Source organism: Ixodes scapularis, unplaced genomic scaffold (assembly GCF_016920785.2).
Source record: "Ixodes scapularis isolate PalLabHiFi unplaced genomic scaffold, ASM1692078v2 PGA_scaffold10__122_contigs__length_95168666, whole genome shotgun sequence".
NCBI lineage: Eukaryota > Metazoa > Arthropoda > Arachnida > Ixodida > Ixodidae > Ixodes > Ixodes scapularis.
Window position 1 is genome coordinate 63711841 of NW_024609836.1, and position 25773 is coordinate 63737613.

The following is a 25773-nucleotide window of genomic DNA, read 5'->3' on the forward strand; positions in this document are numbered from 1 at the left end:
CGTATCGTTTTGAACGACACGCACAATGAGTGTCAAAATATATATATGTTCTCTCCGCTATTTCTCTTGAGCACACAGTTTTACCAGATGATTGGAGAACAGCCAAAATAGTTTCAATACATAAAGACGGTGATTGGAACACAGCCTTAAATTTCAGATCTATTTCGTTAATTAGTACGTGTACATTTTTAGAGAACGTCATCTTTACGCATATTTTATACCACCTAGACAAACAATCTCATTAATCGAAATCAGCACGGTCTTAGAAAGGCACTGTCGACCACAACCCAGCTCATTGAATTTAACATGACTAAGCTGAAACAATTAATGAAACGGGGCAGACTGACGTAATGTACTAAGGCTTTCCTAAGGCGTCTGACTGGGTATCCCGATCAAACTTGCTGGCAATGATGGAACTTAACCCGAGACTGGGGTAGAAACAGAAACTTAAAAGTAGAAGGGACAGAGACAAGTGAAGAAGAGAACGTCTCAAAGAAGAGAACGTCTTGCTGGCAAAGCGTTCCAACATTCTCAGAGACTCACAAATCTAAATTTGATAACTTATCTAACAGACAGAAGCCAATACGTTCACTACAATAAAATTGACCGATTAACTACCCGTTACTTCCGGAGTACCCCAGGGCTTTGTGCTTGTTCCACTTTTGTTTTTGGCTTTAATTAGAGACATATATTTAAATGAAATGTCTCGCTTAGAGTCATACACAAATGATTGTATTATCTATTACAAAATAAGGAACTACAGCGATAACCTTAAACTACGGGAAACTTTGGGGGCAATATTGAAGTGTCTAAAACGTGGAAAATTAATCTAAATTAAGATAAGACAGCCGCGTGACAATCACGGGTAAAAAAGAGCCGATCCAATTTAATTCCCTTCTTGAAGGCCAACCTCTCAGACGAGTTGAGGAATACAAATATTTAGGACTTGTTTTTAACATGAAACTCAACTGGAACCAGCACTTAGAAGCGGCTTGAGAAGTAAATTAAAATTTACTGATTCAGTTACTAAACTTATTGCCCATAAACATTTTGTTAGACCTGTGTTAGAATACGCCAGCTCAGTATGGCACCCTTACACGTAAAATTGTATTCTCGGGCTTGAAAGTATTCAGAAACTAGCTGCTCGGTTTATTTTTAATAATTTCCGTAGAGGAACCTCATCAACAGAACTGTTTCTTATGGCGCAGCTTCAGCCGTTGCAAACAAGAGCGAAAATTGATAGATTAAAAGTACTGTATAATGTTCTTAACGGCGCTACTCAAATCGTAAGGTCTAGTTACTTAGAACCGTTATCGAGAGGGTTCCGACGCCTAAAACCATACTAGAGCATTAAAAAAATACGGGTTTAAGAATGACTGTTTTAGATATTCCTTTTTTCTTCTGACCATTCAAGATTGGAATGAGCTACCAAACGATGATGTCATCTTAACACGTGTTGAAAATTTCATTACAGCTGTGGAAATTGTACTTACCTGAGCTTTAGAGCGCAGCTCTTAGGCGCCCGTTGCCGCGTTTCGCGGCGTCACCATCGCCGCCGACATGACTGCCTCGCTAAAAGTAGCGGGAAATTCAGTTGGCGTTGAGGTCACGTAACGTCAATTTGCACGCTAAATCTAGCGGAGAAACTGAATTTGTTGATGGGTGACGAGACACGAAGTCGTATGACGTCATTTTTCCCGCTAAATTTAGCTGGGAAACTGAATTTTCGTTAAGGTCACGTAACTTTCATTTCCCCGCTAAATTTAGCGTGGAAACTTAACCCGCTAAATTTAGCGGGAAGAAGAGAGGAGGAGGAGGGAAGGAGTAGGAGTAGCAGGGGAGGAGGAGAAGGGAAGAAGAAGAAAGAGGAGGAAGGGCCAACCCCCCCCTCCCCCCCCCCGTACCTTCCCCTCCTACTCCTCAAGAGCTGTGCTATAGTTTCGCGTTACTGAGATTTGTGGAGGCCTTTCATTTTTTTTAGAGCGCAGCTCTTAGGCGCCCGTTTCCGGCTTGAGCGGCGTCGCCGTCGCCGTCGCAGTCGGCGTAACCGCGCGGTGCATTATGGGTAAATTTCCCCGCTAAATCTAGCGGAAAAATTTCCCCGCTAAATCTAGCGGAAAAAATTTCCCTGCTAAATCTAGCGGAAAAATTTCCCCGCTAAATCTAGCGGGGAAATTTTGGTGACGTGACCGGGGGGGTCACGTGACCTCGTAGGGGGCACGTGACTCCCCCACGTGACCCCACCAAGGTGAAGTGCCCTCGGGGTGGGTCACGTGACCCCCCCCCCCCCCCCTCGAGAACACGTGGCCCTCAGTACCCTTCCCTCCTCCTCCTCAAGGGCTGCGCTCCAATTCGGCGTTACAAGGAGTTGTAAACGGCTTTCACTTTTTTCCTTTTTCTCTTTCTATTTATGACTGTACTTTCAGTCGCATTGTGTACCCCTCCTACTAAGACTGCTTGTGTGGAACCGCCAGTAGTAGTTCCAAATAAATATATAAATGACCGTAATGCACGTTCCTCCGCCACCTATGACAGAGATCGTAGGTCTATACGTTAAAAAACGATCACTGCGGCCCCCACTTCGAAGGTCGTGCACGCTTCGAGAAACAGGGTCGTCGCGGCCCACGAGTAATAATCGACGAAACGTAAGAGCTGGATCGAAGAGCCGCCCTACGCTTTCTGGGTATTTTCATACTCGAGTGCCAGTCCGAGATAGTGAATTGTCCTCTTGGTCAGGGATAGCTTGATAGGCTGATTGTAGGTATAGGCTTTTATCTATCTCGATATACTTCGTTTCGTTGATCCGCTTCTGTGCCTGCTGAGTCCAAATATCACAAGTGTTTGACACAATATAATCATTAAACGCCCCCCCCCCCCCCCCCAGAAGAAAAAAAAAGAGCGAAGAGAACGGAATTGACCGCCCCAGCGTACGTCATTTGTTGGCCATAAAGGGACAATATCGACTCTCAGTTGCCCTGTCACTTTCGGAAGTAATCGGGCGACGACACTTCTGGCTCTTGTAAATCGGGCTCGGCTTCCGACTTCCTTTCGGTGGATCCTGAAGGGGCATATGTCCAGAGAACCCTCCGCGTTACGAAGTACGCGTTCCAGCCGTTGGCAGAACAGAAAAATGGCCCCCGAAGCAGTGACGCAGCGAGTCGCAAGGAGCCGCTTGCGCCAAAGGGTATAGCGACGCGACATAGCCGCTTCAAGTGGGCCGGAACCACGATGTGGCCGGAACGTTGACTGCTTCTTCTTCACGTGAAACGTGCTTTGTCTGGTCAGGGGAGGAAGTCTAGAAATTTGTGAAGCCATAAATTAAAGCCGCCGATTAACTCGATGCTGATTGGGTGAGCCAGGCGATGACGTCACATCCCCTAGCTCGACGCCGATTGGTGACGTCACTCGACACTGATTAGCTGGTGATTGCACCATTACTCAGGCGCTGACGGTGGTTTGGATGTCGTCGGAGAAACCTCTGCGGCCATGGAGGGTTCTGGAAGAGCGGCAGGGGTTCAAACTCGGGTAATCGCCGGTATCTTCACTCCATGAATTGCTATCGAGTGTACTTCATACCAGGCGTTAAGCCAATCGCTAATTAACCAATGAAGACCGCAGAGAGCGTGGACGACAATCCCAGAGGAATCGAACTGAAACCACACGATTCACGTGCAACACAATAGCCCAGAAATTTGCAACATATATATGTTGTAACATAAAAAAAGTGTGGACGGTAAACGGAGTGTTGTTGGCACAAGCCGGATTAGCGTGGCTCTCCCCAAAACGGTTGTCGGCCTTCGTGCTTGGCAACGTGAGGGTGCAGGCTGCATTGTTCACCGAAGCTGGAGCTAAAGAGCCCTTCCTCGGGCGATGGAAGAGCTTCCCCTGAGACCAGGCCACGCCGCCATCCTACCAGCGCGATGCCCCCTTGTGTGTGTAAACCCCCCCCCCCCCCCCCCCCCCCACCCCCCTCTTACCTTCCCCAAGCAAACGGCATCGCTTTGTGAACATTTGGAGCTGCGCTTCGCGAGTTCTTGGGACCACGTGCATGGGTATAAAATGGCGATTTCACCATAGACTGCAAACCAGAGCGAGTGCGAACGTCAAACTCGACAAATATAAAACAGAGACCTTTAAAATAGTTCACCAGGCTTGTGTAAAAAAAAAAAAAGAAAAATAGGGCTCTAATCCACGCTGTGTAGGTGGGTGGTCAGCGAAGCTGTGGTATCACCTGCAACGATTGCCTACTGCACTATACGAAATGCCGCCACTGGTCGCAGCACGCCGCGGCTTGGTCGTATTGCCGTTTCTTTTCCCTTTGCCGCTCCTATAGTATTCACACTGCTCCTCGGGAGTCCTAACTATGCGTGGCCGATTCATCGCGGTGCTGCAGCAACAATGAAATCAGTTGCTACACTCCGTTTCATCTTACGTTTGAGCGCAGCGGATGTTACGAGCCATCGGAGCCAATCGGAGGCCGTGAGAGTGTCACGTGACCTTAGAGAGGGGGCACAGCGACGCGCGGAAAGCGTATCACGGGCCACGTCCACAGAAAGGGAATGGCTAAGATAGCTCGTAGCACCCGCTGCGTCTTGACGTAAGGTGAAACGGGGTATAGGCGGGTTCTCCTTTTATATATGAAAGGCTAGTGACGTCACTCCCCACATCGTAAGCTGCCGTCGCCGTGGCAGCGTTTTGCACTTCACTCGATGGCTTCGAATGACGTCAACTCCTTTCGAAGCAGCTGCAAACCTAATCTTTACCGGAACGCGTGGGAGGCTGTTCCTATTGGTCACACGCGCCTTATCATCCATCATGTGGTTTTGATGCTTGTTTTGTGGTTTTCTTTATTCAAACGGATACTGAGCTGTATGTGGTATGCATGATTTCAAAGGAGATAGGCTGTTTTGCCTTCAATTGTTCACCGGAAGATTTTTGCTTACAACGACGACACTACAATTTCCTTGCTGGTAGAGGTATACAGCTTCGCTGTAGAAAGAAAACAGTAAATTTTGCGAAGCCTTTTAAGTGGCGCTTGCGCTTTAAGAACGGCAGAATATCGCAAGAAGACGAAGAGCTGTGGGGCGACTTTATCCGACCTCTTTTTGACCTGAGTGACGTTCTGCCATTCTTGAGGAGCGAGTGACACTCAAAGCAGCTCGCACACGTCGCTGTTTTTTGGCATAAGCCTTCAAAATCAGTTCAGAGGTCTCCGTTTTAGATTTGGCAAGTTTGACGTAAAATTAATCTTCGATCTCGGTTTGGTTTCCAGTCTATGAAGAGATCGCCCTTATGATGACACACTCGTCAAATAAACAAACTTCTGTAGCGCAGTTCCGAATGTTCACAGAGCGGCGCGCTTTGTCCTAATACCACGGGAAGGTCCCTGCCACCGACTGCTGCGCGCGCATCACTATGCTGCCGTCTCTTTTTACGCTACAAAATTATTCCCGAAACTTTTTGACCGCACCTCGTAAAGGCGTTTAGCGTAAATTTCATTTTAGGTGCCCGTCTGACGAAGGTATTAGATTACACGAATTACTGCGTAGCATGGCCCTCCATGTCTGTAACCGATAAGAAAGAAGCACGTGTGAAATCCTTGTGATAGTGGTGAGGGCTTCCTCTGCCTCGACCTTCACGTACGAGTGTAGGGCTTCCCCCTCCCTCTCCTTTCCCTCTACTCCGGAGGTGCGCTGCTTCAGTGCTACTTTGGAGCTGTTTTTCTGGCTAATCCGACCATAAAATTATCCGACCATTATGACACTCGTAATGGCTGGGTACTATTAAACAACATGCGAATGTTTTTTTGTTTTTGTTTTCTCGTATTTAAAGTCTCTTCAGCGGCCGACGCTACGAGCTGATGAGGCCAATCAGACAGCGTCATAGGCGCACCATTATGGTGTTCGTCATGTTCCTCGACGTCTTCTATTATAGCTGAATCAATTGTAAACAGAAAATGCACTGTGACTTGTTTTTTTGAAGCTGCTTGATCGGCCCCATTAGCTCGTAGCGTCGGGTCATTCGTTTATTTTTCTTCCGCGTTGACCGGATGCGGGCACAGCGCGTCCTAAGAAATCAGATTCGCCCGAGGAGAAGCATCTGCGCATGCGCAGTGCCGACAGCAGCGCCACCACAGTGGCGTGACGTCAGACGCAGCTCGCCGTTTTCTGCGTCTGCTATCTAACCCTCAGGATATCGGCGCATTCACTGTGCGTGATCGGTTTATCTGATGATAACACGGATGGATGGATAGATGTTAAGGGCTATGTCCTTTGTAACGGGTAATAACTTGTGCGACCTAGACTAAGTGTAACAATTGCACAACGACGCAGACGTTTCTCGCGAAAAACCCTACAGCCACCCCGAAGAAACTGCCCCTACATGTCCCAACATTATAGTAGTCACAAATGCCTATGGAAACAAAAACGCGCAATCTCCAGTCCCGGTTGTATTTGGTTTTGAATTCACTAGAGTTTGACTGCTAACAGTGTGCGTAAAAATCTCCTCCAACTGAATATTTTAATAACTCGCCCGTCGTGGCGCAGAGAGGGAAAAAAAGAAAAAGAAAAGAGACCGCAGTTCAAGCGAAAACTTATAAATAAACGAGAAAAATTCCAAAACAACTGACGACGCGTTTTGATGTCGTAGTTTTTGTATTGTGATAGTTTTTTTTCTTTATCGTGGATAGTTGTATCGAACGCATGAAATACCCTTTTTGATAAGTGCTCCATTTCATTGCATTTGTTTTTCAAATATTTCTTCCTTCGCACATCGTAGTTTTGAATCGCTTTTTATGCCCTGTCGTACCGCCTTTGATTTCACTTCCAGATTTTGCTTCTACTCCCGCGCCGCAACCTCAATAAGAAGATTGGAATATCAACGTAGCATCAGGAAATTTTAGCAAAGTATACCGTTACGTCAGAAAACGGGATTGTGTATACCAACCTTGACCGTGTTCCGCGTACGGTGCGGTATTGCTACGGTGAGCCTGCGCTATTACAAGTCTGCTCCCCAGTGCGGTGCCGTATTCGTTAAGGGTAACCTGCGGTAACGCTACGGTAAAACTTCCTGATGAGTTCAGAGCATTAATGAATATATGTTTTAAAAATATTACCTGCCGGAGTACGTTTCTCACGTCTCTCTGCTTTTGGGCTATACGGTGCCCAGCTCTGGACCAAAAAGGTCCCTACAGGAGCCTTTTGGTTATTTTATGTCCGTAGAAAAGTCCCTACAGGTGACACATGTCCCCACGGTTGGTAACACTGCATTGACGACAAGTGTCGGGACGATGCCGTTTTGCCGCTGACTGATTGGCCCATGGAGTTCTAGTGTCGGCTAGTGCGCTCGGACATCTAGTGTGAAATAGAGTATTTCGATGTTGATAATAGCGGCACAATTATAAAAAAAAATAAGTAAGAAAAAAAAAAAAAGAAACTAGCGCTCGCTGGTGCGTGCTTTGTAAGAAGAGGTGACTTCTGTGAGTCCCTCCTCTCTAGTAATAGAATGAGTGCATCGCTTACAAGTACAGCAGGACGAGGGCTGTCGCCACCAAGATGATCCAATCCGGAACGCCCAGGAGCTTCATCTTTCGCCCGTCGACGCCTCGTTCGGGGCGCTCAGAACGACGCAATTATGCGGAATAGCACACTCCTGCCACCTTCTCAAATGTTTTTAAACTCGAGTTAGGGAACAAAAGAGTCACCAGGGAATAAACCGACCAACCGGCGCAGCACGACAACACGCCCGCGAGAAACTCTCCGACTGCCCTCGGCCTACACTATCTAGAAGAAGGGCAGCACCTTCTCCTTCCAAAACGTCCTCACCGTTGCCAACCCGTCTCGCTGTCTCACAACGAACAGGACCCTAGCACGCGGCCACGCCAAGACGGACGCGTCTGCCGTTGCAGCGACTCTAGCCGAGCTTCAGCGTTTTTGCCACTCCGGGCGTGTCGGGTACGCACTAACGATGATGTCGAGCGCGGGCCTCGTCTTTTAGGTGGTCGACCGTCAGGGCGCTTAAGGATCGAAGGGGTGTTATCTGCTTGCTACAGGAGCACGACATAGACATGAGGACACGCACCACGGCGAGCGCCGCGACGCGCACTTCCGGTTGAGGCGCGCGTTCCGCCATGTTGATTAGCCCATCTCCTCATTAGCGTGAATGCAGACGCTTAACTGGCCTTTCTTCTCGGTGTTGGTGAAGCAGACAAGATTGGCGAGCGGCTCCATCGAGTACGGAACTCAGAAACGTATTTGTGGCCGCAGAAACCTATGCTTACTCTGTTGTTGTTGTTTTTACGCAGCCGCCTTAGCGGCACCTATGGTGGACTTTTTTGGCCACCGGCGGGCCCACTTCTCAATCGCTACATTGTCTTCAGTTGCATTGGAGTACTTATAGGAAAATTGAAAGTAAAATACGAGGCTATAAATCCTTCTAGAGCTTTCTTTTGTACTTTATTGAATTCCTCAGATCTTCCAGTTTACAGATATATGTTTATTTCGTAATTTCAGTATTTCAGTTTGTCTTAATCCTTTCCATAGTTTTTGCGAATGAGACTTACAGCATTATTTAATAATTATTTATTTAGGTACCTCTAAAGGCCCCGGCGGGGCATACATAAAGGGGGAATCTTAAGAAATCAAATAAATAATTATGCAATATCTATCGATAAAAAGAAGTAAAAAAATATCACCTCAAAATGTATATCAAAAACTAAAATTCGCAATCAATAATTACTGGCACCAACGCGTGCGCACACACAGAAAACGATAAATTCAAGTCGATAATTCCGAAACAAATTCATAATAGATATTTTAAAAGCTTAGTCTGCTGGGCAAGTTGGTAAATGACATTCGTATTAAAAATAGCGCAAAAAAAGACGGGAACAAAAGACAAAGAACTGGCAACTAAAGGTTATTGAACGCTAACTGGCAACTAAAGGTTAATGAACGCTTCCACCTTTGCTATCGCCGTGCACGCGCGTAATCTCATCCCAACAGAAACCCGGCGTACCGCCAAATCAGAAGATATAATCCGCCCACCCTCTGTTAGATAGGCCAGACGGGGACGTTGCTGAGATGACAGACTTCGAGAACATGTGGCTTCTCTTGGCAACAATTACGGTCGTCACTTGCCGGGGCATCGTAAAACTTGTGGGGTGTTCCCCGATGCTGGACGGTGCGCAGGTGGAGGGGCACAACAAAGGAAGGTTAGAGAGAGACTTGCTGGAGGCGTTTTCCTTTCCTCGTTCGGGTTCTGCGGTGGGGTGATCTATACTTTGTTTCACCTTATCTCCGGGCGCGGCCGATGTTATGGGCCGAAGGGCCAATCAGACAGCGCAAAAAGCGCAACGTCATGGCGTGCTCTCTGCGCTTGATAGGACTAGCCGGCGGAGAAGCACGCACAGAGAAACGGCGAATACCGGTGGTCCTATCAACTGTAGAGTGCACGCCATGACGTTGTGCCTCTTTCGCTGTTTGATTGGCCCTTCGGCTCATAACATCGGCCGCGCTCGGGCCTAAGCTGAAACGAAGTATAGCTGTTTTGCTAATTTTTGAACAGGCGGTGGGCGGATTATATCTACTGATTTGGCGGTTCGCCGGGTTTCTGTTGATATGAGATTACGCGCGTGTACGACAATAGCAAAGGTGGAAGCGTTCAATAACCTTTAGTTGCCAGTTAGCGCTTGTTCTGTGTGCTGCTTAGTCTTTTGGTCCCGTCCTTTTTACGCTATTTTTTAATATGAACGTAATAGACAGTCACGGTAATCAGCGCACACATAAAAAATATGCGAAAATTAATCACGAGTGCTCCCCTCAAGTCAGTGATAAACATAGTTACAAAAGGCGGGTCATCGTGAGGGTGAGGGGGGGGGGGGGGGTTCTCATTTGAACCCGTTCGCATTTTTACCTTCTCGTTTTTACCTTCTCATCTCAAACCAGCGCAAAACAACTTTCGCCTTTCTTCCTTTCTCACTTAAACAGTTCTCAAAACAAACTTTTGGGTTTTGACCATCCTCAAAACGAGCTTTCTCCATTTTAACCTTTCTCCTTTCAAGTTTTCTCATAACATACTTTCTGGTTTTGACCATTCCCAAAAAGACGTTTCTCATTTTAACCGTGCACATGATCAGGCTAGGGAAAAACAATAATTTCAACATACGTTCACGAGAAACTAAAATTAAGGAACCAATGACATTATGAAGTCAACGCACCTAAAACTTTATTGCGCCCTGAAATGCTTCTTAGAGAATGACATCTCGACGTCATGCCAATCCGCAGCATGACGGACGGCACAAAGTCAAATCAACGAGTTTGAGTATTACCTTAGAGCGGTAAACAGGAACCCACGTCCTGCAGCGGAAAGCCGTTGACCATGCGAACTCTCTTGCCGAAGATATGTCAAAATATTTTGCCGGGAAATGACCACCCGAATTAGCCATCATACAACAAATAACAAACGACGAACTCAATGATCCATACGCTCCATACGACGGCATATTCACATCAACAGTGCCATAAGAGAAATGAAGTACCGAACCTGCACTAGCACTTTGGAAAAAAATGCTTAGATGGGCCAGTTGGTACATCATGGGAAATAAGCGCCGAAGGGGCACGGATAAAGAGTACAATAACAAAGACACAGGGCGCACTCTAAACTGAATTTATTCGGAAAAAAACAAACAAACTTATATATCTACGGGAGCACACCATCAGACATAACACGCCACGTTAGTCCCCGTCCAGCCCACGTTTAAAATATTCAAACACATCCATAGATAGAGATCTACGGATGAGTGAATATTTAAAACGTGGCCTGGGCGTGGCTAACTTGACAAATTTATGTCTGATGGTGTGCTCCCGTAGGTATATAAGTGTTGTGTCGCGCCGAAGCGCCAAAAAACAGAAGCTCCTAAGCAGAGGAACATCACACAAAGAACAATTTTAATATGGCGAAGACACATTTTGCAGGGCAAAACCCAGCGCACCCTGGTGGTGAGAATAGGAACCTGTTACATTGCTTTATACATACACAACACTCCTCCACACTTACATAAAGGAATACTTGTACACCAATCTACTTGGAGGGCGTCGAGCTCTGCTCGACCGTCGAACTTCCTGAGCAGCTAGGCCACTGTCAGCATTCAGTGGCATAGGCACCTCACATTCGCCCTCACTTCGAAAGCGCAAGTGATCAGCATGCACATAACGAATCTGGTTAGCCACCCGCACCAGGTATGTAACCGGACTGATTACTTTCTTTAAAATTCCTTCAGTCCAGTTTACTCTCTCCCCCCTTACATTTCTGACCCAAACTCTGCCGCACACTTGAAAGAGTTTCGTTGGACCTCCGTGCTTGTCAGCCAGCTCCTTTTTCTTGTTTTGCTTCTCTTGTCGTGGAAGGGACGTTGCACCTGGCTTGAGCTGCGAGAGTCGGGTCCGCGGAAGCCGACCCAGGAACAGCTCTGCAGGGGCCTTTCCAGTACTTGTGTGTGGTGTCGTCCTGTAGGCAAGTAGGAAACACGACAACTTCTCCTGGATATTCCTTCTCTTTCCTTGGAGGTCGTCTTCAAGTACTTGCTTGAGCAGCGCTCGCTTGACTGTTTGCACACCCCTCTCTGCACAGCCCTCTCTGAAATCACAACATTTCCGAAGAAGGTTGGGTGTTTTCTGTCACCTAGGGCAAGGCACATAGGATAATAACTACAGGCTGTGATTTCTTTCGACGCTAATATTGTTGCACAGCCCCTTTAAACGCGAAGGGCGTTTTGCGATTGGGATCCAACAAGAAGGGTTCAAATCAGAATGGGTTGTTTCGAGATACAGCCACCGTGAGTTACGCAGCAGCGACATGAAGTGATCGGCATTTAGGGTCAGAACTATTTCACTTGCTAACTCATTCCAGTCAGTCGTGGCCAGAACTAAGGGGGAAAATTAAAATAAAAAGTTAGTCTTCGGGAGACTAAAGTTCCTATACATGATAACTTCTTACAAGTAGCGAAATTCTTTGAAGCGCCGAATGTGTGACGATGCAAGTTTTATAAAGCGAATAGCGACGCACAGCAGAGGCTTGAACTAAATGCAGCCATTTTGTTCCAGCGGAATGTGCTTTGTCATTTGTATGGGTTGTTGTTACTTGTGAAAAAAAAAACAAAAACGAACACGTATCGAGGTACTTTACGTCGAAACGAATGGACACTTTGTTGGGTTGATCATGACGAGGAAAAATGCGTGCAGGTGGTAGGACGCGATATTGACGAAATTCAAATGAGCTATGAAACATTTTTGGGAAAAGAGATGACCTCGCAAGATACCTCCCCTGAATCAGCGCCAATAAACCGATAGAATCTTGTTTGAGGCTGTGTAACACGTATAGATGAATGTGCTCTTAGTATGAACCGAGTTGCCCTGTTTCGTACAGATTCAAGACTGTCAAATACATATGCTTGATACGGGTTCCAAATAACAGATGCATATTCGAACTTAGGCCTAATAAAAGTAGTGTACGCAATGAGTTTAGTTTCCACCGTTGCCATTAACAAATGCCTTCATATGAAACTTAAGGCTAGATGAGCACTTTCACTAACGTATTCTATATGGGTGTTGTAGGATAGGTTTGCAGATAGGTGAACTCCTAAATATTCATATGAGTCTATATATTTTTAGATTTTAATTTATAATTTTGTAATCGCGTTGAACGACGGCTAGTAAACGTAATAGTTTTTTTTTGTTGTTTTTCTCGACGTTTATTTGATATAACCTGGTTAGTTAAACTAATCAGGCTACATCAGGACAAAGTTCATATTTTAGGCAGATTTTGAAGGCAGATAAGTTATGCAAATTTCATTTGTATTAGATAACGATACTTGATCATAATGTGGCACCTGGTACTGTGGTGCGGAAAAAATTAAGGAACTTTCAAGTCGAAGGAAAAGACAACAGAAGGGAATGTCTCAAAGCATTGAGACGTTCTCTTCTGTTATCTTCCTCTTCGGCTTGAAAGTTCCTTAATCTTTCCGTGCCACAGTCTCAGCTGTTACATGATGATTACACTCAAACCCATTTATAACGAAGAGCGGGAAACGCTACGATCAGTGCGATATACCAAGTAATTCGATATAGCAATAACCATTTACAACGAGCTTCCACGATACGTTCGTTCTAAGGCGAGAGCTTCTCTTTTTTTTTTTTAATCTCTTCGCTCCCGCGTGCAACTTTTTTTTTTTTTCTTTTAGCTTATTTTTTTTCTGAATCGCTTCTTTTCATGAAAAACGGTTTTGGGATGAAAAAAATTTTTTTTTTTTTCTGTGCGTGAGTGCGTGCAGAGTGTACTTTTTAGCTTTCTCCCCCTTCTGAATCGCTTCTCTTTGCTCAATTTTGTTCGCAACTTGAGCTTTTGGATTTTTGTTCTTTCCTACATTTTTTTGGGGGGAAAGGGGGGGGGGGGGAGGGACAGGCTAGAAGACATTTGTTCGCGCGTTTTTGGAAGCCTCTTCGGGGGGAAAAGGTTCGATATAGCCAATATGTTTTCGTTATAAAAAGCACTTTTTACATGCATTTTTATTTAAATTCTCCGTGAGTTCGATATCGACAATAACTCGCTGTACGTGGGTTCGTTCTAAACGGGTTTCACTGTAATTGTCCTCTCCTAATGTTTTTAACCTCCTCGCTTGCCCTGACCCAGTGGTCAGGGCAAGCGAGGAGGTTAAAAGTCCCTCACTTTCCAATTGCCCTCTCTCCCTCCAATTTTACCTCCTCCTCCCTCTCTCCCATACCGTGCGGAGACGCTGCTTCCTAGCAGTTTCGCGAACGCAGAGGCGCTCAGGCATCGTCAGTTACTTTTTTTTTTTAACATGAAAACAGGCAAACACGTCATCATTGTTGTCAATTCACAACTGACATTTTTGTCGAGAAGCTATTTCTTTCCTTTTAAATACAGCAAAGTAGCTCCAAATGCTATATTCAGGAAATGAAATACCAAACCAAACGTCGCCCCACGTCATCTTCGTGGAGATAATCACTTGACGAATTTACATGACGCAAGCATGACTCAATTAATTAAACACAATTTTATCTGATGGACAGAATCAAGGGAAAATGTGCAAGTACACACAATTTCAACAACAAAAAACATTTTTAACAGTTATAAAATATCAAAAAACAAACTCAGCGGAGAGAAACAAATGCAGACAAACACTTAAATGAGAGGCAGCATTAAGAGATGAACAAGCGACTTACAGAGTAACGGAACGGAATAAAAGGCGAGCGTGTAAGCGCCCGTGTTATACAAGCAAAATAAAGAAAAAGACGGACACTGCAATTTTTCACAAAGCTCAGCCTTCAATGAAAATGTGTTTAGTCGTACAGTTAATTCATCACTAAATAAAGCCATGTGCAATGCAATTAACGTTTATTTTGCGGGTAAGATCTTTCTATTCATGCAAAAATGCTACATGATTTAAGCGTGTCTGTTTCATGGTTAACCTCAAATACGTTTTTATGCGAAAACGACCGGAAAATGATCTTTCTGACGTGCAGGTGTGTCATTGCAATTTTAACCAGCTTCGCCATTTCTGGCAAGAGGGCCCTTAACTCTTCGCCGCTAGCACCCAAGAACACCTCTACAACATCCTGAAATCTGCTGATTGGTATATTCAATTGCTTCGCAATATCAATATACCGGGTGAAACAAGGAGACGGTAGGCTCTTTAAATCGACCGAAAATTCGGTTTCTTAACCTACCGCGCTACGACTTTGTGCAGCGTTGCCCACAGATGGTGCATTTTTTCGTAAAATTTGCAAAGAGCGAACTTACCTGAGGAAAAAGTAAAGAAAGAAAAAGGCTTAGCTCCTATGGAAACGCAGCGACGCCATCGGTCTTCAAACAACACGGTGCCGTTTCGCACTGGACACAAGAGATGGCGCAACGAACGCCGCAACGAACGAGCATACGGCGCCGAGAGCAGGCCTCTTTAGCAGACGATCTTTTCGACTCAAAAGCGGAGCGCGTTCCGTAGGCGGCGACAGTCGCAGAAACAAAAAAGACAGGCGCGGTAACAGCAAGGAACTCCAGTTCCTTGTCTGCGAAAGGGCCGACTCTCGGCGTCGTCTGCTCGTTCTTTGGCGGCAGTTGGCGTCGCGACCGCTTGCGCCATCTCTTGTCTCCCGTGCGAAGCGGCACCGTTTTGTTTGCAGACCGGAGGCGTCGCTGCGTTTCAATAGAAGCTAAGCCTTTTTCTTTCTTTACTTTTTCCTCAGGTAAGTTCGCTCTTTGCAAATTTTGCAAAAAAAATGCACCATCTGTGGGCAACGCTGCACAAAGTCGTAGCGCGATAGGTTAAGAAACCGAATTTTCCGGTCGATTTAAAGAGCCTGCCGTCTCCTTGTTTCACCCGGTATATATCACGAGCATATTGCATATCACGATACAGCTCAGTGCGTCTAGGCTCAAGATCTGTCCCATAAAACTCACAGAGGTAACTGCTGTTTTGTTCACCTCTTACAATGCTTTTAATGTGAGCCATGTGCTGCCACGTCCAAGGTGGATACCTTCCGTCTAGCGAGGACTGCACCGCGTCAACTACCTCATAGAACCACATTCGATACATGCACTCAAAGGACGGGTGTACATGGCCTGCGCATCCATTACCATATAGGCGCGAAGTCTTTTTTTTTTCTTTGCGTTGGAACAGATGGTTCGTCGACGTCAAGCTCAGCTGCCCCTGCACATATCTCGTTACAAAACAGAGAAAATAATATATTTGGTTCGTCTAAACTCTCCCTAACGGCTGTTATTATTTTCTCTGTTTGGTCAAATCGCAGTGTCGGCTTCTGCAAGTCGGTATTTACAGTTTCTAACCACGAAAATATTAGAAAGAGCAGTTTCAGCTTGCAATATGTTCGGAATCTCGACAGCATTCAAGAATCCGCTCGCCTTTGCACAGCGTCATTCGACTCGTCGTATACTAGGTTGTTGGAAAATACCATCAGCTCTCTATAATTAAGAAGCACAGATCGAAGAGGAGCTGCCTTGATGGTCCACCTTGTGGCGCAACGTTATTACAAATCTATAGTTTCGCCTTCTTGTCGCAGCGCTTGAAACAAACCGACACGCTTTGAGGCGGACGTTACAAAGTTATGAGATCAGTTATCATGCTCAAGAAGTAAAGACACGCATTCATGCTGTGGCTCAAGTCCTGTAACAAAAGATTAAGGACATTCCCCATACAGTGCACGTACAGCGCTCAGGGTTCATTCGGTAGCATGAGCACTTGGAGCCCATTGTGATGGCCCCTCATGTTTTACGGCACCATCGTAATATCGTAACAAGCTCAAACGGCAGGGTGTGTCCTTGAGAATGGCGAAGTGTGTGGTCGCTTTCGTGTCTGCTGAGTTATAAAAAGCCACAAAACAACTCCTGTAACTCGAAGTTATCTTGAACAATTCTAAAGCAAATCGATACCTGCTCTTTGACCGACATATCCGAATCACGTATAATGATGATGAGTTCTAAGGACGACGTGAAGTGTATCAACATCGAAGTGCGGGACAAGACGTCACAGAAGTTTCTTCAGTGCATGTTTATATAATGAAGCTAACTGTCCCTAACCATTTTAGATCTATCAGATGTTTTTACCCAGTTCTTTCGCTATTTGTGGTCTTGCTGAAAACGGAACAATCAAAAAACGTTTTTTTTCTCACTGTGATGATTCCGAACAGGTATGAAAGACAGTTCTACCCTAGATTTCGCCCGGAAGCGAAATCTAGCGTCTCCCGTCGCTCATTTAGTCAAAATAATTGCTCATTCATTACAATGCACGTCAATTGCGAAATAGAAAAGAGTGCCAGACGTAGCTGCTTTGATATCGTGTAAGGCAGATGCTTCTCTCGTCGTAGTTTTAGCAGTTATCCACACGTCTGATGATTTTCATGAAGAAAATATCTCGGATTGCACGCAAACAATTTTTTTCTTTTATGAACCTGACAAGGTGTTTTTATACCTGTCACATGTGCTAATTAAATACTGGATCAAAATCGTATATTGATACAAACTATTCAAATGGTTCCAGATGACACACTTCAGTCATTCTGTGTGCGTTCGTCGTCTGTTACGGGCATCCCGAGACGACTCGAGGACCGGAAATTATTGTCGCAAATATAGTCGGTTCTCGGCAAACGCCTGTCGCGGTAAGTGTGAGATCTAGGCTCCATATATCTATTATTCTTAATCGTTTGAATTCCACGTCTCATTTTTCATCGATCGTACCTTTGGAGCGATATCTAATCACGTGTGTCAGTCCATATCAACGTCCGTAACAACGGTTTGTCTGGGCCAGTGACGTCACCCTTACGGGGTCGATCGCGAGACTGCAATGGGATTAACGTTGGTGATTGACCTTTTGGACAACTTTGTGAAGACAGCGATTCTGATCAGCCGAGCCTGTGAAGAAAGCGACTCTGCTCAGCCAAGTTCAGCGGATTTCGTAAGCAGAGACTACACTGACCATCAATTAGAAGATTTTTTGTGTCTCTGTACCAACACCCAGTTTAATAAAAGAAGCGCGAAAGAGCAACTAGTGCGTACTTTATTGCGTGCGCCTTTCATGTGTGTGAAGGAACGAGACTTGAAACTACAGAAGCCTGGAAAACCTCGAGCCACTGAATATGGCAGCGCTGCCATAGAGAGTGGTTTTAGACACTCTAGGCTCCTGCTGGAAAGAGGGACCAAAAACTGAAGAAAAACCCAGCAACGAAAGAAACCGATGAAATGGAGCCCATTCCATATGACGGCTCACTACTCACCTGCCCCGTCCAAGGCCCAAACAAGTTGGCGCCGCTGATGGTGTACGCGAACTATAGGGGTGCGCTTTTTTAGGTTTCATCATCATCGTTTGTAGCGTAGCAAGTAGGAAGGAGAGCAGACGATGGTACAAATTCCTCGGCTTGTCAGCTCGCTTCATCAATTCCCACCCCTGCCCGTTTCGATGTGGATGAGCATGGTACTGGCGTACGGCCGTGTATCACTACTGCGTGGTGCATGTTAAAGACACCAGGTTAGCGGCAGTACCGCATTGGATAAATTGATCATCAACAGCCGAGAGAAAAGTCGCCCGTTGAGGCAGACCAAGTTCTAGGCTGTATAAACATACACACAACCCAATCTGTTTGCGGCGCCAACACAACAGCGCGCGAGTGCACAGCTCAGGTGGCAGCTCGTCCTACAATTTGGTGAAAACAATACGATTGTTTCTACAGGAGCGTCCACAGATTCAACAAATAAGAGTTAGAGACGCCAAGAACAGCCATGACGTGCGCTGCCGTGACGCACACGGCTGAACTTCTCACGTCAAACTCCAAGCTTGTTTTCGAAAGGATTTTGTCGACCAAAGCGGCTCGTAGGCGCCGTAAGACAACAAACAGAACTCAGAAAAACATCACACGCCATTATTAAAACAATATAAACCGCTATCATTTGGCATAAAAGCAAGCGAGCATAATCACACTGTGGGACCACTTGGCGTGTCGACTGCTATAATCCTATTCGCTACGTCAGAGGATTGCGCCCGCCAGGTGGCGCCACTGAACTATTTCGGCGCCCATTAGAGTGAGATATAATATTTTATACTCTAGTCCACTGAAGATTCACTGCTGCCGCGCCACTTAGCACGACGGATAGAGAGCATTCGCAGCAGCCATGCATGGGCGCCGCCATCACCGCCCTTCAGCTTTTTTTTACTCTTATTCCGTTTGCTTCGCTTCATTATTGCAATAGAAGGCCAGGTTATTGCCATTATAGATTATACTGCGCCCTACCACCCAGCATTAGTATTTGTGGAGGCTCGTCAACGCCCGTTTCAGTGGCTCAGTATATCGGTAAAACAAGAGGTCGGCAATGGCGGATATAATCTGGCGCGTGCGTGAGGCGTGCCAAAGAACAAAGAAGCATGCCAAAGAACGAGTGTCGCGAGCACTTTCAGATCGCGTGTTCTTCATTCGACTCTACGCTTTGGCCAGATGCTTCGCAACATGAAGGCCTCTTCTCTTCTGACCCGAGACCGCACCGCCAGCGCCCCGACTGCCCCATTGGATACAGCGCTTGTTTTCGGACACGGCACTTTCCAACGGCTGGCACTGCTGTGCGCCGCGCTTTCCATCTTCATCGCAGTAAGCAACGGTTTCGCCGCCGTGGTATTCGCACGGCCCGTGGAACACTGGTGCAGACCACCGCCGGAGCTTGCTTTCATGCAGACCGACGTCTGGAAGAACCAGAGTATCCCCGTGGAACCGGACGGCACGTTCAGCAAATGCACCCGCTACGAGCCTCTACTGGACGCGGGAAATGCCACGGAGAACCGGACCGTGGTCTTCTGCGACGAGTGGGACTACGACCTGGCGACCGCGGGGAAGTCCATCGTCAGCGAGTGGAACCTGGTTTGCCACAGACGCCGGCTCCTTTTGCTCCATTCGCTCGTATACTACGGAGGAGCCATCGCCGGGAGCGTGATCGGGTGCTTCGGGGACAGCCTTGGCCGCAAACCTGTCTTCATGGTCGCGCTGTTACTTAAAGTCGCCTCCGGCACGGCCACAATCTTCTCCAACACGGTTCTTACATTTATCATCTTGCGCTTTCTTACATCGGTGGCATCTCTGACGGTTATGAGCATGGGGTCCGTTTTGCTGTTCGAGGTAACAATGACAACACATCGCGTCGTCTTCTGCGCCTTTGCCGCCTCATGCACATCTGCAGCGCTGCCACTGTTCCATTTCCTCTTACTGGCGGTAGGTAAACACTGGAGGGTTGCTCAGACGGTACTTATGGTGCCGACATGCATCCTCCTGTTCGCCTCCTACGCCAATGAAGAGTCTCCGTGTTGGCTGCTGGGATTGGGCGACGTCGAACGCACCGAGCGCGCCGTGATATCGGCTGCCAGGGTCAATGGCTATCCCCTGGACGACGTGCAGGCCAAGATGAATAAGATCAAGTACGAGACATTGCGGAGGGGCAACACGCAAACGAGCGTTCAACAATCGAGCCCCCTTGACCTTGTGCTGAACAGCTCTCTGCGTTTTCGCTCCGTCATCCTTTTTTCCTGTACGCTCATGACGACTCTTCACTACTACGACACCTATTTTGACAAGACCTTAGTAGAAAACCGGACGGGGCACATAACCCTAATGGTTGCGCGGCTACCTGTCTCCGCAGCTTTCTTGTATGTCCTGCACTACATGAGCCGGCGCAAGATACTTTGCATCACCATGTTACACTTGTCGCTTGTGCTGGGCTTTCAGGCTTGGCTAGTTTGGCAAAAGGACAACAGCATCCAGCTCATTGTCACAATTATCATTAAGGGAATTGTTCTGGACATGATTTCAATGGCGATGTTCGTGTATTTGTTAGAGATATTTCCCACCGTGCTACGAGGCACGAGCTTTTCTTTAGGCTGCATGTTCGGTAGGACCGGAGCCGTGCTATTGCTCTTGATCAGGGGGCCCAACCCGCCAATTAATCGAGCTCTCGCCATGGCGGTAAGCGCGGTGATATTTACTCTGATCGGTTTAGCTTTCCTTGCTTTACCCGAAACGCGGAAGGTCATGGCCACCAACACCATTCGCGAGACAGAACTTGAGGACATGTGGCAGGTGCCAGCCAGAGAAGACTTTACGCGTCTCAGATCTTTTTCGTCGCATCCAAATGTTTCTAAGAAATCGTAGACGCAATTTGTTTTATTAAAGCTGCTTTATATGATGGAGCGCTTTATAAAAGAAAAACGTGCAATGTGTCAGTGGCGTCATCTTGTATACGCGTCTCCCCCGAATCCGCAAGTGCACTGCTGATGCATCATACAAAAAACTTGCGCTTCAGACACAATGACAGAAATCCCTGTGTACACGCCTAAAAAATGTTTGAAAAATGTTTTCTTTGTACATATGAATGCTTCGAACACGTCTGTAGCGGGGGTTTCCCTAGGAATTGAAATTAGGGGTTACCTATATCTTTAGGGAAAGGGGGGGGGGGGGGCGGAGGGGTGTTAAAAGAGGAGGGGGGCACTGAGAATAGAGGAGGCGTTGGGAATTAAGGGGTGCCCCCAGAAAAACAAGGGGGAGGGGGCCCTAGGGTGTGCGTAGTGAAATCACTGGTCTGTAGACAGTTTTAATTTGAAAACATTAACTATACCATTGAGCGGAGCCGACAGCATCTTTAACCGCAAAAAAAAATAATAACAAAAATAATGCTCATTCTCCCATTGGGCTGGGCAAAACGACTCATATTGCGAACTCGGCGGTGAATAGCCGGCGAGCCCTTGTTTGTGGCACCGGCGACCAAAAACGCGCCAGCGGAGCACCTTGTGACCCTCTCCGCCCGAACACAAAGCGCAAAAGCAAAGCAAATTGTTGTGTGTATGTTTATACGGCCGGAAGCTAGTCTGCCTCAGTGGGCGTCTGATGTCTCAAATGTAGATGAGCAATTTAGTCAGTGCGGTACAACCGCTAACCTGGGGTTTTATCGTCCACCACGCAGAAGTGATACACGACCGCACACCGGCACGATTCTCATCCAGATCGAAACGGGCAGAGGCGGGGTTTGAATCCAGGATCCCTGGGTTCAGCAGCGCGATTTTTCGCTCCAGGTGCTCCGAGCTGGTGTGCGCTATACTTCGTTTCACCTTATGTGCGAGCGAAGGCAAAGCTGGAAGCGCGAGCACGAAAGCTCCATGCGTTCAGACTTTGCTGGAGCGCGCGAGCTGGGGAGAAACGCAAAAGGCGCTGGTCTCGCGCTTCTAGCTTTGGCTTCGCTCCCAGATAAAGTGAAACGAAGTATAGACCACTCGGCCACCGATCCCCCTAGAGTGCCTTTATACACACGCGCGCCTTTGCTTGAGTGGTGACATCTCAGCCATTTTTCCGCTCAATTGTTTTTCATGCCTTTTGAAGTGCGCGCAATCCGGTGTCACTCAGCTCGAGCGCGTAGCTTTGGGTAATGTATGGACGCCATTTTACCGCCCAAGTTATGCACCGAGTGGGCGAGAGCGTCACGCGCTGGCACGTTCAGTGCAACAATGGATGTCTTCACCCTGAGACAGACATGCAGGCACCCTAGATCCCCCGAACAGAAAGCGCCGGCAACTGGCGTTTTTATTTGCCTGGGTCGCGCGTGAGCTTTGTTAACTACTTCCTCGGTTATTCTATGGTACAATAGGAACGCTGGATGTGCCAACAATATAAAATCTGACTCCTTGAGACATGTGTAAACACAAGCGGCTTTACAATAGTTTTCAAATTATTAATATTACCGCGATTCGCACAGCTTGGAGGATCTTAAATTATAAAGTTAAATGAAAGACAGATTAATAAATCGGTGTGGGACTGTCCGCACACGCGTCAAATTTTTATTACCAGTGTTTGGATTTCCGAGGAACTGTCGCCATAACACAAGGGTCCCATCGTGGCTTGCCAGCGTCGATTTTCATATTCTGTTTATTGTCATTGCCGTTTGTGGAATCCTCAGTTTTCTCATTGCGCCCACCCTCCTTGAAATTGAAATGAGTATTTGAGTATTGAACTGCATCATGCATACATTTTTTTTTCAGCGGCGTAATAACGTATTATTACACAGTCTTAAAACAAACTAATGTATGATGCAGTCCGTGTCTCAGAGAAAACTTACCTTGCGCAAGCTGAAAAAATTCTTCCAAAAATATTGGCTTTCTCTGAAACATAAAATTAGCTTTATCTTTGTTGTTTTCGCTATTTTGTCTCGGAGCACAAATGGGTGTTTGTCTTGATGGCTTCGTTTGCCACTCGAACCCGCTATTCGCCGCTTTCGGCAAGCATTCTTTATGGCGAATTCGCGTGGTCATTTCCCGGCAAAATATTTTGCCCTATCTCCGCCAAGGGCGTTCGTGTGGTCAAAGGCTAGCGAGTGCGCGCCGTTCGGGTGGCAGTTCTCAGGCGTGTGCTGGCAATTTACCGGCACAATTTTTGCCCGAGCTCCAAGAGGTCGGGCAGCTTGTCTGCCAGACTGTATCCGGTATCGTCATATCCGAATCGGGAAAGGGAACCAAACGAAACAGTGGTCGCCGAGAGCGTGTTTGAGTAGAAAACGAAGCCATTGAGACAGACACCCCTCTGTGGTCCGAGAAAGACAGCAAAAACAACGGAGAAAAAGATAAAATATTTTAAAGGAAGCTTCCGCAAGATCAGTTTCCTATGGGACACACCGTGTTATTACACCGCTGTAAAAAATGTATTGATAGTACTGCAGCTCGACACTTGAACGCGCATTACTATTTTAGAGGGCTGGGTCAAATCAAAATGCTGAGGATTCCAGCAAAAAGGTAATAACAAGAAAATGGAATATAAAATGGCGACGCTGGTGAGCCTTCTAGGATCCTTGTAAGATGGCAACAGTTCCTCGAGAATCTAAACAAAATATATTACAATTTGTTTACCCACATCTCAGAGTCCGAATATATGTTGCTGATGCCTAGAGCGTGTCTATTGTATCATAAAATAATCGTGGAAGAAGTTAACGAAGTTCACGCGCGACCCAGGCAGACGAAAACGCCAGTTGCAGGCGCTTTGTGTTCGGGTGGAGAGGGTCACGTGGTGCGCCGCTGGCGCGGTTTTCGTTGCCTGTGCCGCCGGCGTGAGCTCGCCGGCGATTGACCACCCGAATTCGCCATTAGTTTGATTCCCTTTCCCCAATCGGATGTGATGATACCGGATACAGTCTGGGAGACAAGCTACCCGACCTCTTGGAGCTCGGGAAACAAATGTGCTGGTAAATTGCCGCACACGCCTGAGAAGCGCCACCCGAACAGCTTGCACACGCCAGCCTTTGACCACGCGAACGCCCTTGACGAGGATATGGCAAAATATTTTGCCGGGAAATGACCACGCGAATTAGGCAATAGATAGCCGTTGGCGGCCGCTTCACGAGAGCGCGCGCTCAGCCTTGTCTCTCGTCACTCGTGTCAGGCCACAGGCGAACTGGAAGCGCGCGCTCCCTTTCTCTTCTTACGGCCTTTGCAATCGCCCGGGAGTCAATGGCATTTTTTCTCCGCATGTAGTTCACTTGCTTGCCGCCAGGGGCGCAACCACCTTTAACCCCACTTCACCCCACGTTTTTTTTTTTATTCGTACAACAAGCATAGCTTGATTGTTTAGATTAGGTGCGCTATTTGTGCATTCCGTATAAAGCTCAAAAGGTCTCCGGCATGCGCGTTCGCTCTGGTCCATTTGTAGTAGTCCTCAGGGGAGGCCAGGTTGAGGTCTCGTGCCTGAGTCAGGGGAAGGAGGTGGTGCTGAAGATTTGGGCGATTCCAGAGAATCTGTCGGAGGCCAACTGCGGACGGCCTGGCGGAGCAGTAGGGGCACGCCGGGCTCTCATCATCGGGGCCTCGGCCCCAGGTGGCCAAGACTGCTGGGGTGACTGCGGAGTCCGTCCGAATCCTTGCGAGGAGGACCTCCTTCCGCCGGGGCAGGCCCGCCGGGAGGGGATATGGGCACGCGGGAAGGGGTGCACGCGTAGCGACCCTTATGCGGGCCTTGCCCACGACGAGTGAGGCCTCCGGCTCATTCGGAGTGGGGGCGGGATCAGGGAAGGGGGATGTTCAATCAGGGCTCGAGCGATTTGTTGGGCTTTGTCCTGGTGAGTACCGTGCTGGTGCCCAGGGGTCCAAAGAATCCGGACTTCTTTAGCAGATGTGCGATTTAGGGCATGAATCTCATGGCAGATATGTAGCAAAGGTCGCGTTGACTTGAGATGTCGGATGGCAGAGGCACAATCCGTGTGAACGCGTACTCGAGTGACATCGGGCATCCGCGTTAGTGCTTGTATGGCGTCTCGAATTGCGTATAACTCTGCAATAAGCGGATCGTCCAACTGTGTGGCGTAGAACGCCGATGTGTCAATGGAAGGCTGAGATGGACAATGCACTGCGGTAGCGATGCCATGCTGGCACGTTGCTCCGTCGGTGTAGACATCTACGCCAACTCATCCGAGCTCGGGGCCGCGACCTGGTGTACTCGTGGTGGCGCGGAGCCGGACGGATGCGTGCGGACGGTAGCAGGCTTGTTGGTAGTAATTGTAGTGTAGCACCATGGTGGCGGTGGAGCCCCAACGTACGGAGAGCAGCGGGGAGGTTCCTCGTGCAAAGGAGTAATGGTATGTTTCAGGTTGCGAGCTTCTCTTCGTTGATTGACAAGTTGTTCAATAGTGTTTAGTTGCGCATACTCGTACGGGTGCCAGGTAGGGGTATGTAAAGGGAGACCAGTCATGCCGCTAATTGCGTCCCTATTGATGATTTCAATAGTCTTCCACTGAGATACAGTGAGACGCTGGAACTGAGCTTGGTATATCAATCGAGGTTGAAGGACGCGTTTAACCAGACGTTGGGCTACCTCAATCCCCGCTCCGCCACATCGTTTCGAGATGCGTCGGATGAGGTGTGTTGTAGTCGCTGCCGTCTTGCGTGCCGCTTGAAGCCACTGCTTGGCTGTGCCGGACTGGTGGATGAGGAGTCCCGAGATCTTGGTTTGTGTAACCATCGGAAGCTGTGTCGACCTTATTCTGAGGGGCATGGGAGTCAATGGCAGTTTCTTCCGGGCAGCGTTGTTGCACACATGAAGGAATTGCGATTTCTCGGGAGACATTGTTAGGCTAAAGGTCGTTGTATGGCTATCTAGTTTATTCAGCCCGGCCTGTAAGGCATTTTGTTGCACCTCTAGGAATGGGTGAACTGAACACATTGTGACGTCATCAGCGTAAATG

General features: G+C 47.4%; 2 protein-coding genes across 2 annotated transcripts in view; one reads left to right on the plus strand and one right to left on the minus strand.

Annotated features, from left to right (window-relative positions):
* LOC120851088 (cytochrome P450 3A8-like) overlaps positions 1–7667 on the minus strand; it is a 67530-nt gene extending 59863 nt beyond the window's left edge. Inside the window, exon 1 of the mRNA XM_040223639.3 lies at positions 7521–7667. Coding sequence (XP_040079573.1) covers positions 7521–7585 — 65 coding nt within the window. The 5' untranslated portion in view covers positions 7586–7667. The remainder of the gene's footprint in view (positions 1–7520) is intronic.
* Positions 7668–18889: 11222 nt separating this feature from the next.
* LOC115326221 (solute carrier family 22 member 6-B-like) lies at positions 18890–20774 on the plus strand. Its single transcript, XM_040209858.3, has one exon. It carries the CDS (start codon positions 19014–19016, stop codon positions 20709–20711), a length of 1698 nt encoding a protein of 565 aa, XP_040065792.3. The 5' UTR covers positions 18890–19013; the 3' UTR covers positions 20712–20774.
* The last annotated feature ends 4999 nt before the right edge of the window (positions 20775–25773 follow it).